Source organism: Zingiber officinale, chromosome 5B (genome assembly GCF_018446385.1).
Source record: "Zingiber officinale cultivar Zhangliang chromosome 5B, Zo_v1.1, whole genome shotgun sequence".
In the NCBI taxonomy this organism is placed as follows: Eukaryota; Viridiplantae; Streptophyta; class Magnoliopsida; order Zingiberales; family Zingiberaceae; genus Zingiber; species Zingiber officinale.
The window spans coordinates 76,988,707-77,001,017 of NC_055995.1; the positions used below are offsets into that span (position 1 = coordinate 76,988,707).

At 37.6% G+C, this 12,311-nt stretch overlaps 2 protein-coding genes across 3 annotated transcripts; one reads left to right on the forward strand and one right to left on the reverse strand.

The window, feature by feature from the left end:
* The first annotated feature begins 1,428 nt into the window (after positions 1 to 1,428).
* LOC121984592 (probable pinoresinol-lariciresinol reductase 3) lies at positions 1,429 to 4,652 on the forward strand. Its single transcript, XM_042537595.1, has 5 exons — positions 1,429 to 1,670; positions 2,853 to 2,987; positions 3,712 to 3,949; positions 4,082 to 4,285; positions 4,354 to 4,652. The coding sequence occupies exons 1-5, from the start codon at positions 1,440 to 1,442 to the stop codon at positions 4,527 to 4,529; spliced, it is 984 nt and encodes a 327-aa protein (XP_042393529.1). The 5' UTR covers positions 1,429 to 1,439; the 3' UTR covers positions 4,530 to 4,652.
* Positions 4,653 to 4,880: 228 nt separating this feature from the next.
* On the reverse strand, positions 4,881 to 11,697 carry LOC121984593 (proteasome subunit alpha type-1-like). Of its 2 annotated transcripts, XM_042537597.1 has the most exons (5): positions 11,105 to 11,693; positions 10,443 to 10,668; positions 9,099 to 9,172; positions 7,404 to 8,614; positions 4,881 to 5,494 (listed from the first exon to the last, which is right to left on the reverse strand). In XM_042537597.1, exons 4-5 carry the CDS (start codon positions 7,752 to 7,754, stop codon positions 5,057 to 5,059), a joined length of 789 nt encoding a protein of 262 aa, XP_042393531.1. In that variant the 5' UTR covers positions 7,755 to 8,614; positions 9,099 to 9,172; positions 10,443 to 10,668; positions 11,105 to 11,693; the 3' UTR covers positions 4,881 to 5,056. The 2 variants fall into 2 exon arrangements, with proteins under 2 accessions (XP_042393531.1, XP_042393530.1); XM_042537596.1 differs by lacking the exon at positions 4,881 to 5,494 and having other exon boundaries at positions 8,133 to 8,614; positions 11,105 to 11,697.
* Positions 11,698 to 12,311: the final 614 nt, after the last annotated feature.

Below are 12,311 nucleotides of genomic sequence, written 5' to 3' on the forward strand. Positions count from 1 at the left end.
TCAAGCTAGCTTGGGAACAAGCTAGGGTAGGCCGGCTGGCCTAGCTTGAACCCAAGCTAGTAGGGCCAAATTAAATTAAAAAGAAATTTAATTTTAATTTTTATTATTATGTGGAAGATATAATTTAAAGAGAATTAAAATAAAATATCTCTCTTGTAAAAGATCTACAAAAGATTAAAGAAAGAGATTAGATCTCTTTCCTTATTTGTAGATTGGAGATATGTTTTATTTTCTCTTTAAAATTATTCACATGTTGATAAAATTAAAATTATAGAAATTTCCTTTATCAACCATGAAGAGATTTTAAAGAGAAATTTTATTTTTAAAATTTCCGAAACAAATTAGGAAGTTTTAATTGTTGATTAAAACTTGTCCAATTTGTTCTCCAATGATGTGGCCGCCATCAAGTTTGATTTGGAAAATTTATTTTATTTTTCTAAATTAAATCATGTCAAGGAAATTGAGGAAATTTTATTGTAATTAAATTTCCTAATTTGCCTAGGCCAAGGAATATAAAAGAAGGGGTGAGGGTGCCTTCATGAGACAACCCTTATTATTTCTCTCCCTCTCTTATTCTTTGGTGTGGCCGGCCAACACCCTTTCCCTCTCTTCTTCTTGTGGTGGCCGAACATCTCTATTCCCTTGGAGCTCTTGTGGTGGCCGGATACTACTAGGAGAAGAAGAAGAAGAAGGAGAGGAAGCTAGCATCTCTTGGAGCTTGGTTAGTATTTTGGTTTTCCTCCTTGGTAAAGTTTTTCCTTTGTGGCCGAACCTTGCTTGGAGGAGAAGAAGGTGGTTGGTGGTTTCTCATCTTGGTAGATCGTTGCCCACACAACGTCCGAGGTTAGAAGAGGAATACGGTAGAAGATCAAGAGGTCTTTCTAAAAGGTATAACTAGTAGTTTTTCCTTTTCCGCATCATGCTAGTTATTTATGGAAATAATACCAAATACAAGAGGGTTACGTTCTAGAATTTCGAATATGTTTTTCGATATTGTGTTCTTTTGTTTTTTCTTTTCCTTGTGATTTGATTGTTCTCTTTGGTTAACCTAAAGTTATTTTAGGAAATTAAATATTAGATTTCTATAAAAGGTTTTGTCTAGTCGGTGGTGGTTGCTCCCATATCCAAGAAGGTCATGTGGCTCGCCACGTCAGTACTGGGAACCAATTATGGAAATTAATATTTAATGGAATAAATAATTTAAGGAGACTTGGGTCGAACGTGTTAAGTTCCGCAGGAGATCCAAGTCAAAAACCTAAAAGAACAAATAGATTAAGTTTTGGATCAAACGTGTTAAGTTCCACAGGCGATCCAAAATTTAATTTAAAAGAACACATGGTAGCTAGGAAAAGGTTCAGATCTTTGTACAAAATTTTTGTACAGTGAAACCTATAAATTTTTCGAGTAGCAACCAACAAGCCTGCTCGTCCCAGCGAGCCATGGCGATGGTATCGGCCCGGGAGGATGCGGAAGAGAAGACTCGACCTCAGATCACCAACAGCAAAGTGTTGGTAATTGGGGCAACCGGGAGGTTAGGACAGCATCTGGTGAAGGCGAGCCTCGCCGCGGGTCACCCCACCTTCGTCCTCGTGCGAGAGATCGCCTCTCCCCGCGCCGAACGATCTCTCCTCCTCCAATCCTTCGCCAACAGCGGCGTCACTGTTCTCAAGGTCGCTCCTGACCATCTTCTCCCCTCTCTCTCGCTTTGATTCGATTCTGTGCAAGCGTAAAGTTGTGCTTTTTTTCTTTTGCGGTGATCGTCCCTTCTAGATATTTGAGACAGTGAATGATGGTAAATCACATTGCAGTGCAACATTGATTCCTGTGTGAAGAACAAAGCAACCTTTAATTGTGTTGATTTCCTTCAACTTCTGGCTGTCGAAATGGCCAAATCATGCAATTTCTCTCTTCATACATCTAAAATATCTCTAGTTCGACGAGCTAATCATTTTGGAGAATAATTATACTAGTGAATGGTGGATTGAGAGGCACATCCACTGTTTTTTATTTTGTTTACTTGTGCCATCAACGAGTTTTAGTCAAATTGCTCAAAGAATGTCTTTTTGGCTGGACTGTCTTACTGAAGGCTGCCCAGGAATCCCAGATGAAGTATTCATGTGTTTTTGATTTGAAATAAGCCATCAAGAAGTTTTAGCTTGCCAAAAAATAGTTAACAGTCCAAAAACATATCATCTTGACTAGAAAAATTTACCACACCCTCCTGCTAATCTAGGATGGAGTGGTTGTGTTTTGGAGTTGGAAAGAGCTGTTTTTTAGTTGAAACGATGCTCTTTTCAACTAAAAGTTCTTGAGCACTCCATTCAAAAGTCATAACATGCCTTTGACCTCCCTTTTTGGTAAAAAATTGTTTGTTTTGTGCCATCAAGCGATTTCTTGGCAAATCAAAACTCCTTGATGGTGTGTTTCAACTCAAAAATACTTGAAAATCACTTGGGACTCCTGGGAAACCTTTAGTATGGTATTCTAGCTAAAATGGCATAGATTGGATCATCAAGAGTTTTGGCCAACAACTCCTTTTTGACTCATTTCATCTCAAAATACATTTTGGTATACTTCTCACTCTCATGAATCCATTGGTATTTTTTGTTTCCTTTTCAAAATGAACTAGTTTAAAGCTTCAACATAATATAGGGTTCAAAAGTCGGAAGATGTGCATACTTTAGGGAATTTTCCATGCTAATTTGATAATAGATCAAATCAGGACAGTTTCTGGTGAACTTAAATCCGATATATTAAACTCTGACCTAATGTCTTCAATCGCGTATTTAGAATAACTTTGTTTGCAAATTTAGATATATTTCAGTTTGTCTGAATTTCACGGCTCGACTTAGGGTTCTTTACAAGACTACACAAGTCTTATTGAAGCTGTCAAGCAAGTCGATGTGATTATATGTGCAGTGCCATCAAGTGAAGTTCTTCAACAAAGGCTTCTAATTCAGGTTATAAAAGAAGCAAGATGCATCAAGGTAATTATTAGATTCAAATGGATTTGTTTTTTGGTTGAGTGTCACCTTGAATATTTTTCTTGAAAGAATTCTCATTAACGAGGGGTTAAATTAGTGGATTGTATTTTCCAAAGGTTTAGGGAAACTTGATTTAATTCTGCAATGATTATATGGATTCGGGATGAAAATTGAACAGTGCTTCTTTTAAGGTTATATTTATTTGTGATTGATGCAAAAAATGAAATATGGAATACTTCATCAGTTGTTACGTCTATGGAGAAGGTGATCATATTTCCTATGTTTTGGAAAAACATTTGTAGATTCAAGTAGTGCACAAACTTGGAGGAAAATTATTAGCGGTTGTTGGAACTACTTTTTTTTTTCATATAATTGGATACAGCTTATTGAAACTCCTAATCATAATACTACATATTTTTGTGTAAATTGTTAGCTTTTTGTTCTTATGGATTTCTCTTTAGGACGAGGAAAGAAGAAAGAGATCATTTATTCCTATGAAACATTAAATAGAGTCATATATATTTGTGTGTCAACCGAGTCATTTTCAAGATATCTCGATACAACTTGTGATATTCTCCACGCTCTAGTACTTTCCTCCTTTGACCTTTTAATGAGCTAGCTAGCACACCCTTTGTCTCGATATTATGGCATTAGGAATTATGTTCAGCGTGTGAATAAAATGATTTAGGTAATTTTATCATTGACCTTCACTTCAATTTCTGCACAGAGGTTTATCCCTTGTGAATTTGGTGCTGACCCTGACAAGGTTCATATTCTCGGGATGGATTATGATTTTTACGAGAAGAAAGCTGAAATTCGACGTTGCATAGAGAAAGAAAATCTTCCTCACACCTATATTTGTTGTAACTTCTTCCAGAGGTATTTGCTTCCATCGCTTGTACAGCCAGGTCTAAAGGCTCCTCCAAGAGACAAAGTACACATTTTTGGAGAAGGAAACATTAAAGGTTAGTTGCCATACATCAAAGTCAGGTCGTATTGAAAAATTTCATAATATTATTTCTGCAATGTGTCGTTTACTTCAGCTCAAGTTTAGTGTTGATATGTTAGTTTCTCTGACTGTCATTTCCTCTTTGCAGCTGTTTTTGTTGATGAGAAAGATGTTGCTACATTCACAATTTGTGCGATAGATGACACAAGGACTTTAAATAAGGTAGTATATCTACGACCGCAAGGCAATGTCTATTCACTGAACGAGCTGGTCGAGATTTGGGAGGTTAAAATTGGAAAGAAGCTCGAAAAAGTTTATATAACTGAGGAGCAACTTCTTAGAAGTATTCATGGTATAAATATTCATTTGTACTTCTCTTTGGCTCCTCATTTTCCTAGTGTAACATGCTTCAAATCTCAGAGATCCCGTACCCGAGCAACATGGAAATGATCTTCATATATTCCGCTTTTGTGAAAGGCGATCATACTTACTTCGGCATCAACTCATCTGGCTTGGATGGGAGCAAGCTATATCCACACGTGAGATGCAAAACCGTCGACGAATATCTGAGTACCCTCTTGGATAAAACAGATTAAGTAATTCATTTGCGATTCTCATGCTCTCTATACTTTGAAATCATCATTCTTTCTGATTGCTGGTAGACCTATTGACTATGTATGTATCAATTTTCAATATCTTGTTTAAGAGCAATCTTTTGATCTTTTATCGACATTTTTCTCCTATTTGATTATTGTCTATAGTAAATAGAGGTTCCTCTACAGACTTAAATTCTTACTTAATACTCCGATATATTTCTTGTATATTATACGCAATCTGGAAGTCTAGCGAGTGAGGGATTATGATACAGGTGTTTAGTTAGGGCATGAGAGAGAGCTAAATCTGGACAAGCTGAATGTGACCCCATTTAATAGACACTCATCTAGAGATGGATGAAGATTGATTTCATAAACTTTAAGAAACTGTTTTAAATTAAAGATTCCGACAAATAAACAGCCAGTTTTTATGTCAAACAAGATCGTAGATATTGTTGGACATTAGGCATCACAAAAGGATCCATGGATGAGGAATGCCCACGCAGTAATCTAATCCTAATCTATCTCGATCATATATCCATTGGAGCTTCTTCCGAGCCCTTGTCCTCCTCTTGCAAGGGAGCCTGATCTGCAGGAGCATCTTCTTTAATCTCCATAGAATTAATTATTTCTTCGATTACCTTCTGATCAATCATGTGAAATGCCTCGTCTTGTCCAACAATTGCGACTGTACAGATTGAACTGGTCAGCTTGTCTCCCTGTAGCGTCTCCTTGATGGCGAAAATTGCATCTTTGATCAGTTCATCGCGGGAATAGGTGTTGAAAGACTCGAACCTACGTTCCAGGAATGTTTTAGCAGCTTGGGAGCGGGATCCAATTGCAAATGCCTGGTACTCAAAGTAGCTTCCACTGGGGCAGTTGTAGTAGAGGTGAGCTCCAGTTTCGTCTAATCCAGCAACAAGCAGACCAACCCCGAAGGGCCTTTTCCAAGATCGCTGTGTGCAGACCTGTTGGTGACATCAAGAGCATGATGCACATAGAAACTATTAAGTCAATTTTTGCAGGGTATCGAAGTTGGTATTTATGTTGATAAGAAAAATTGTTTAGTAGATCAACAAGCATATGCTACAATGCACCAACTATAAAATTCCTAGATATCCATCCCCATAAGATTAAACATTGTTGAGTCCAAGGGTGCCAACTAGCTCAGTTAGTAAGGTCCTTTAAAGGTGGTTTGACTTTGACCAAGTTCTTGGGTTAAAAATCTAAAGAATCCACAATCAAGAAGGTATAAGTTTACTGCACGTTATCAAGGTATGAAGGTCTATCAAAAGGCTCAACATGAAAAAATTAATGACAATCTTCTATTTTTTTTTATATACATGGCGAACCTTCTCCTAGTATCCTGATTTTATCCCTAATTTCCTATTTTAAAAATAGAGAAAAAAAAGTAAATTATGTAACTCCTCCATCAGTTGATGATTGATATGTCAAGGTGCTTATCTAGAATGAAAAGGGCAACTGATTCCGTATTGCAAGTCTGGTTTACAATTTATTCCAGCAATCAACAAATTATTTTGGTGGAATAGTAGTTGTAATTATTTCCACTTGAAAGCATTAAATGAAGTATATTCAGACAAAGGTTACCATTAGAATGCTTTGTGGCTTATCACAGCTTAGATACACCTTCAATAAGCCAAAGTGAACATTATGACACCCTTGTGGGTTGCATAATGAGGTTAAGGTATAAAGAGTAGGCTTAGTCTCAATAAGAAATCATGCATGATGGACATAGAATGAAGTCTATAAAGAGGGAGGGAAAATGGAGTCAAAATAATCAAAGTGAAATATAATTCAAAAAATTAGTGAAATATGAAATTAGAAAAAACATGAAGCCAGACTAAAATAAATTAACAAATGCCTAACTCTTATTTTCTCAGCAACTTCGCCAAGTTTCTTCATGGGCGCATCCTTTTTTTTATGCTGTCTAATGAAGAACAAAATAAATTGTGTGAAAAAAGAACATAAGACATGCAAGTCCATTGACAAATCCTTAAAAATGGACCATTTTTAGCACTAATCCATCTTAAGGCCTAAAACATTTGAACAATGTTACTTTGAAGCTTGAATTCTTGGGTACTTATAACCCAAACAATACTAACTAAACCGGGAATCAAGGCAAGCAGATAAAGAAATGGAGAAAATTCCAAGGAATAAACAAAAGGAACACACTATCAAATGATAATGTCAATTAAGAATCCCACATTACTAAAATGGCAGATGACTAATTGATACATATGCAAAATACTAGAGGATAAAAAGCTTCAGATCAAAAGGGAAGAGTTTTAAATGGATTAAATAAAAAAATAACACAGTGTGAGTCTACGGTAGCATCAGATGGTTGTAAATTAACATTCTCAACGAATATATGAACTGAGGTACTGGAAATAGTGCTATGGTATTGTAAATCAAGAGACCATTGAATGAAACCCGAACATCATCTCTAATAATGACCATGCAATGCAACAATTTTGGTAAACATTAGCAGCAGATTGTTGTTTATTTAGCAAAAGAAATGGTTAAATTTAGTCCAAAAATCATCGGAGGAATGTGGATGAGCACAAGCTCCATTTTATCTTGGCTCTTCAGATCCAGTGATCCATATATACTGGCATAGAAACTGTTGCCAGAATAATGATCAACTTCACAGGCGTATGAGAGATTAGTATAAGCTACCACCAAATCGAGGAAATAAATTCTTTACTTCCCACTTTCACTCAATCATGATAGCCAGATCCTAATTGCAACAGGGACAATAAATATCTTCATAATTTCAAAGAAGTTGGTAGCATAGAATAGAGTTAGATTCAGAAACTAATTGTGTTGTAGAAGCAGATCAACAACAAGCGAACGCACCTGGGCCTTGTCGGCGAGGCGGACAACGAGTCGCGACACGGGGAGAGGGGATTCATAGACGAACGCGTGGTTGATGCACTCGTTGCGGAGGTATCGGGAAAGGACACGCCCGTCGGCAGTGAGTCCGGCGATGGCGACGCCGATGTGGTCATCGATTTTGAAGACCTTCCGCTGGTGCGAGGAGAGATCGGAGGCGGCCTTATTGACGGTGGCGAGGACGACGTGGGAGGTGGATCGGAGGCCGACAGCCGCCGCACCCTGCTTGACGGCCTCCATGGCGTACTCGACCTGGAACAGCCGCCCCGCGGGGCTCCAGGTCGTGACATCGGTATCGTACTGGTTCCTGAACATCACCGAACTCTACTTCGTCGTCGGTGCCGTCCTCTGCTTCCGGAGACTGAAATAGCTTGCCGTCGTGCTTTCCAGGCATCGGTCCATCAAATCGGGTTTTACTGGCTTCCTCCCCAAGAGAGACTCGCTCGAACCGGGCCGGCCCATTATGCATCCATTGCCTAGAAAAGAAGTTCAAATCGCCTCGGCCCACCGAATCGTACACACTTCAAGAGTCAATTACACTTCAGCCACCAAAATTTGATATTATTTTTATTGAGCTCCTCCAAATTTCAAATATATTCTAAACTAATGTACAAAAGCCGTACCAAAACAAAATAGTAGCGAAGAGTCTGTTATAGACTTGCAACAAACTATTTTCACTACTCGAATGAATCATGACATACAATTAATTCCTTTTTAAAAATTTCAATCTACATAATTGACAGAATAACATTATAAATTGCTTTAGTGTTGGATGCCATCCTAGTTTCATGCAATATGTCATGAAAAACAATAGAAATGCTAAGATCCAATATAAAGTATGTAGCTTCTGCTTCGTAACATTGCATACGAATGTCGAGCATGGTGATCCAGCCTTGCCTTACACACCGCGGAACAACCTGTTCTACCAGATATTCGCTCTGTGTCGACTATGACTCGTCTCTGAGCCAATAGCGAATCACATAGATCACGAAACCGAAACAGAAAGCTAGCGACCCCATGATCACCAGAATCTGAACCCACAGGTGAGAACTAAAGGCTTCTAATACGAAAGAATTCCACAACTCAAACCAGACAATTGCAAACGTGGTTCCCACTAGAGCGCCTACGAGAACTTGGCTCGACGTGTGGAGCTTCTGTGATACCCGAAGCCATGCCTGCAGGAACAGACAGTTTTCCGAACCATTAAATGGCAAGCAAAGTAAAAAGGGACAGGTGGAATGTCAAAAATGTTGTGCAAGCTATCCTTTTGAGCAGCAAGAGATTGAACACACATGTATAGTACCGAAAGGAATAAGATGAGCACTTTCAAGAAAGAAAAACTATTTGTCAACTTCTGCCCCTTTTTAGTTTTCATGAAGAATTCTTTTCAAACTTTTTTCAGCAATCTAATTCTTTTCACAGCTTTCCTGTGTCTAATAACTTTATCATTCTTCTAAGAATTAAGCCGGTTGGTAACGAAATAACATCATTGTTCCTCGCTATGTAAAGTAGTAGCAAATGTTGAGGCAAGAAATAGCGAAAGTTTCAGTATATACTAGTTGCAAAGAGTGAAATAATATTTGTACAAGGCTAGTTCTTGCACATAAATTGCTCACCGCACATATAATATGTAAGCAAAGATGTTAGTGATTTCCTTACAAGATAGGAGCCGATAAATAAGGCAATACTCCCGACAGTCACAGTATATGGGTTTAATCCGATTGAGTGGAACACTGCATCAAAAGATAACCAAAAACTGATATTAATTTCTAAACATACATTTCATGGACAGTTACAAAGGTTCTGAAGTAAAAGAGATTGCTAATTGTATAAACTGATGAAACTGACTTCAGCGACATAAAATCCATTGTTTGTGGAAATAGCCATTACTCTTCATTGTATTGCATTCACGATTAAAATAAGACAAAACTAAAAATAGGTGATCACTTGTCACAGTAATTAGTATGCCCCTAGTTACAAACTCTAGATTAATTGAACTGCCGACACTATTATGTAGGTTACTAAACTTCCACGACAAGGTTATGCAATTAATAAAATTATGGGATGCATTTCCTATCAATATGCCCCCTCGTTGTTAAGGGATTAACGCAGAAATAAAAACCTGGAAATGTGCTAAGCATCTAATTAGTTTTGACAGGAATAGGAGAAGGAATTCAAAGTTCCCAAAAAGCCCTCTCCCCTATTCATTCACCAAGTCTGCTTCTCACGCCTCTTCCTCATTGTTCTCTTTCTTCCCTACCAGCCAAGAAGCTTGGCGTGCTCCTCTACAGCACCGTGGCCACACTCCTCGAGCAACCTCCCATCAAATGGATGTAGATTGGTGAACACCATGGTGCTTTGTGGTAAGGCCTCACTTCGTGCACCTAGAGTGACTAAAGGTAGAGTGAGAAGAATGCGAATAATTCAGAATTGATTCCATCTGTTTCCACCCCACAGAACTCCAGTCTAGAACTAAACAATCTGAGATTTAAATAAATTAATAACATTGTCAATTTGAACAACAAACTAGAAATAACATTATCCAACAAACAATTTTAGTAGACTCAATTGCTATTGTCCTGATCCAGAAGGATCAGAGTCAGTGGTTTGCACATTCTTAAAAGTCTTCATTTTTTTTTTGTACTGCAGAAACTGAACTCTTGAATCATCATCAAGGTATGGTCTGAGCAACTCAGCTCCGTAAACAAGGAAATACCAAATTCACTCGCCAAATCCCAACAAAAAGGATCACGTGCAAAATGCACGAGCAGGTTTTCATTCCTCTCCTATCTCATTAACAGTGAGGGGACAATTGATAAGGAAAAGAAGAAATCTAGGGGACCATATGTTTTATACAAGATATAAGTTCTCTTCATTTTAGCCATGATGTATGTACAATGTTACTAGTTTAATGCATCTTCATTTACACATACAAATTGCAAATATGTGCAACATCTGGATAGTTTAGTGAAGCGAAAAAATCAACCAAGAAGAAAGGCTTACTTAGAAGAATAACAGTGACGTCTATGTAGAAGATGGATTGTGCATGTGAAGATGGCATTCCGGGATCTGATCTTAGACCAGCAACAGGTCTTTCATGGTTCAATATCCTCTTCAAATAAATTGAAAGCATTGAATTTAGGACTGACCCCATCGCGACCCACATGCTCTCCGCGTCATGTTTCCAAAGAATGAGAAGGCCAAAGAGACCAGACACTATCCACTTAGTCTGGAATTATAGAGAAAGCACAAAACAAAACATAACCCTTGTGAGATGTCAAATCTGAACATAGTAATGAGAAATATAAAATTTAAATAATCCAATCCATTGTTCAGAATTAACTCAATTCACTGCATGATGAACCATTAACTTTGGCAAAGAAAAAAAAGAAAACAAGTCTAAGTTGTACACCACAAACAGTGGATCACTTGTATAAACTAAAGCTTCACACAAGTTTAGAAGCGACAAGCTGATGCTGTTAAATCTCTTCAGAAAGCAGCATACGTTTCCTTGATTGGAGAAACAATCTTGACTTGAGGGTCGTTAGTTTATCTAATCAAAATCTAGAATTATCAGGCTATTGAGAGAAAAAAAAAACAATTACAGCAAAGAAAGCTTCAAACATGGTACAGAACCAGTGTAGGAAAGCCAGAATAGAACTAACCATCTTATTGATGAACGGTTCGACGTCCCTCCATGAGAACCGCCGAGCCAAATCCGGCGCCTCCCGCTCAAGAATCGCCTGTGCCTCCCCCGTTCCACCATCCTCCTCCATTCCCTTACCTCGCCCTAAAGCCCCGAAACGAGTCAACTCGGTCATGGCGACGCCTCGGTACCCCCACGCCGTTGGATTTTCCCCAAGATGGAGCTTTGGCGGCCGCAGAGGGGCCAAGATGGGATTTTTAGGGTGGAGACGGGCGGAGGGTTTCAGAGGCGGGTAGGAGCGACGACGGCAGCATCTTGAGGCGGGCGTGAACTGCGTCGAGAGGAGCATAGCCGAGGAGGAAGAAGGGAATAATTAGAAGTGCATACGGACATCGTGCGCTTGGATGCTGCTGAAGTAGGGTTGGAGCAGCAGCTTTCCGATCGATCCCAGCATCAATCAATCGCTCTTGTCCACAATTAACGTGAACAATTTCAGGAGGTGGTCCTCGCTCCGCCACTCCGGTGGTCGAATCTCTTACCAAATCAGATCCAGTTGGTGGATTCGATCGGTTAATCGGGTAATTCAGGGGGCGAACAAATCTAACGAGATTGAGGGGTATTTAATAAAATTTTTATTTAATCCCCATAAATTAGATGGATCTAACCTAAAAGGACGGTCGATGGAAATACTTTCTCAAAATAAAATATTTTAAAATAAAAAATATTTTTTTTATTTATTATCATATTTATTACATGCGCTACAACATGTAATTTATAATGACTATAGTTATAAATATTATAATATATTAAAATATTTTTAATTAAATTGAATTAATTTTGTTATAATTATATTTGAATAAAAGTATTTTAAAATATTTTTTTATATATTTTTATATTTTTTAATGATAAATAAAAGATGCTTTTAGCCCAAATAAAATCATATTTTAACACAGAATTTGCATGCAGTTCAATCACAAATAAAATTTTACATGTAGTCTTTATTGTTAAAAAACTTTATTTTCATTTCTTAATTAAATATAATAGATATTAATTTATCTAATAATTTATTATACTTTTTAACTTAAAATGTCCAAAAAAATTTTAAATAGTACTTAATTGAATAGAAAATATATTAAATTTTTTTTAAATGATACTAAATTTAAGAGTAATTATATTAAAAAAGAAAAAAATCATGCTCAATTTTTCACTCTCTAACCAAACATAAT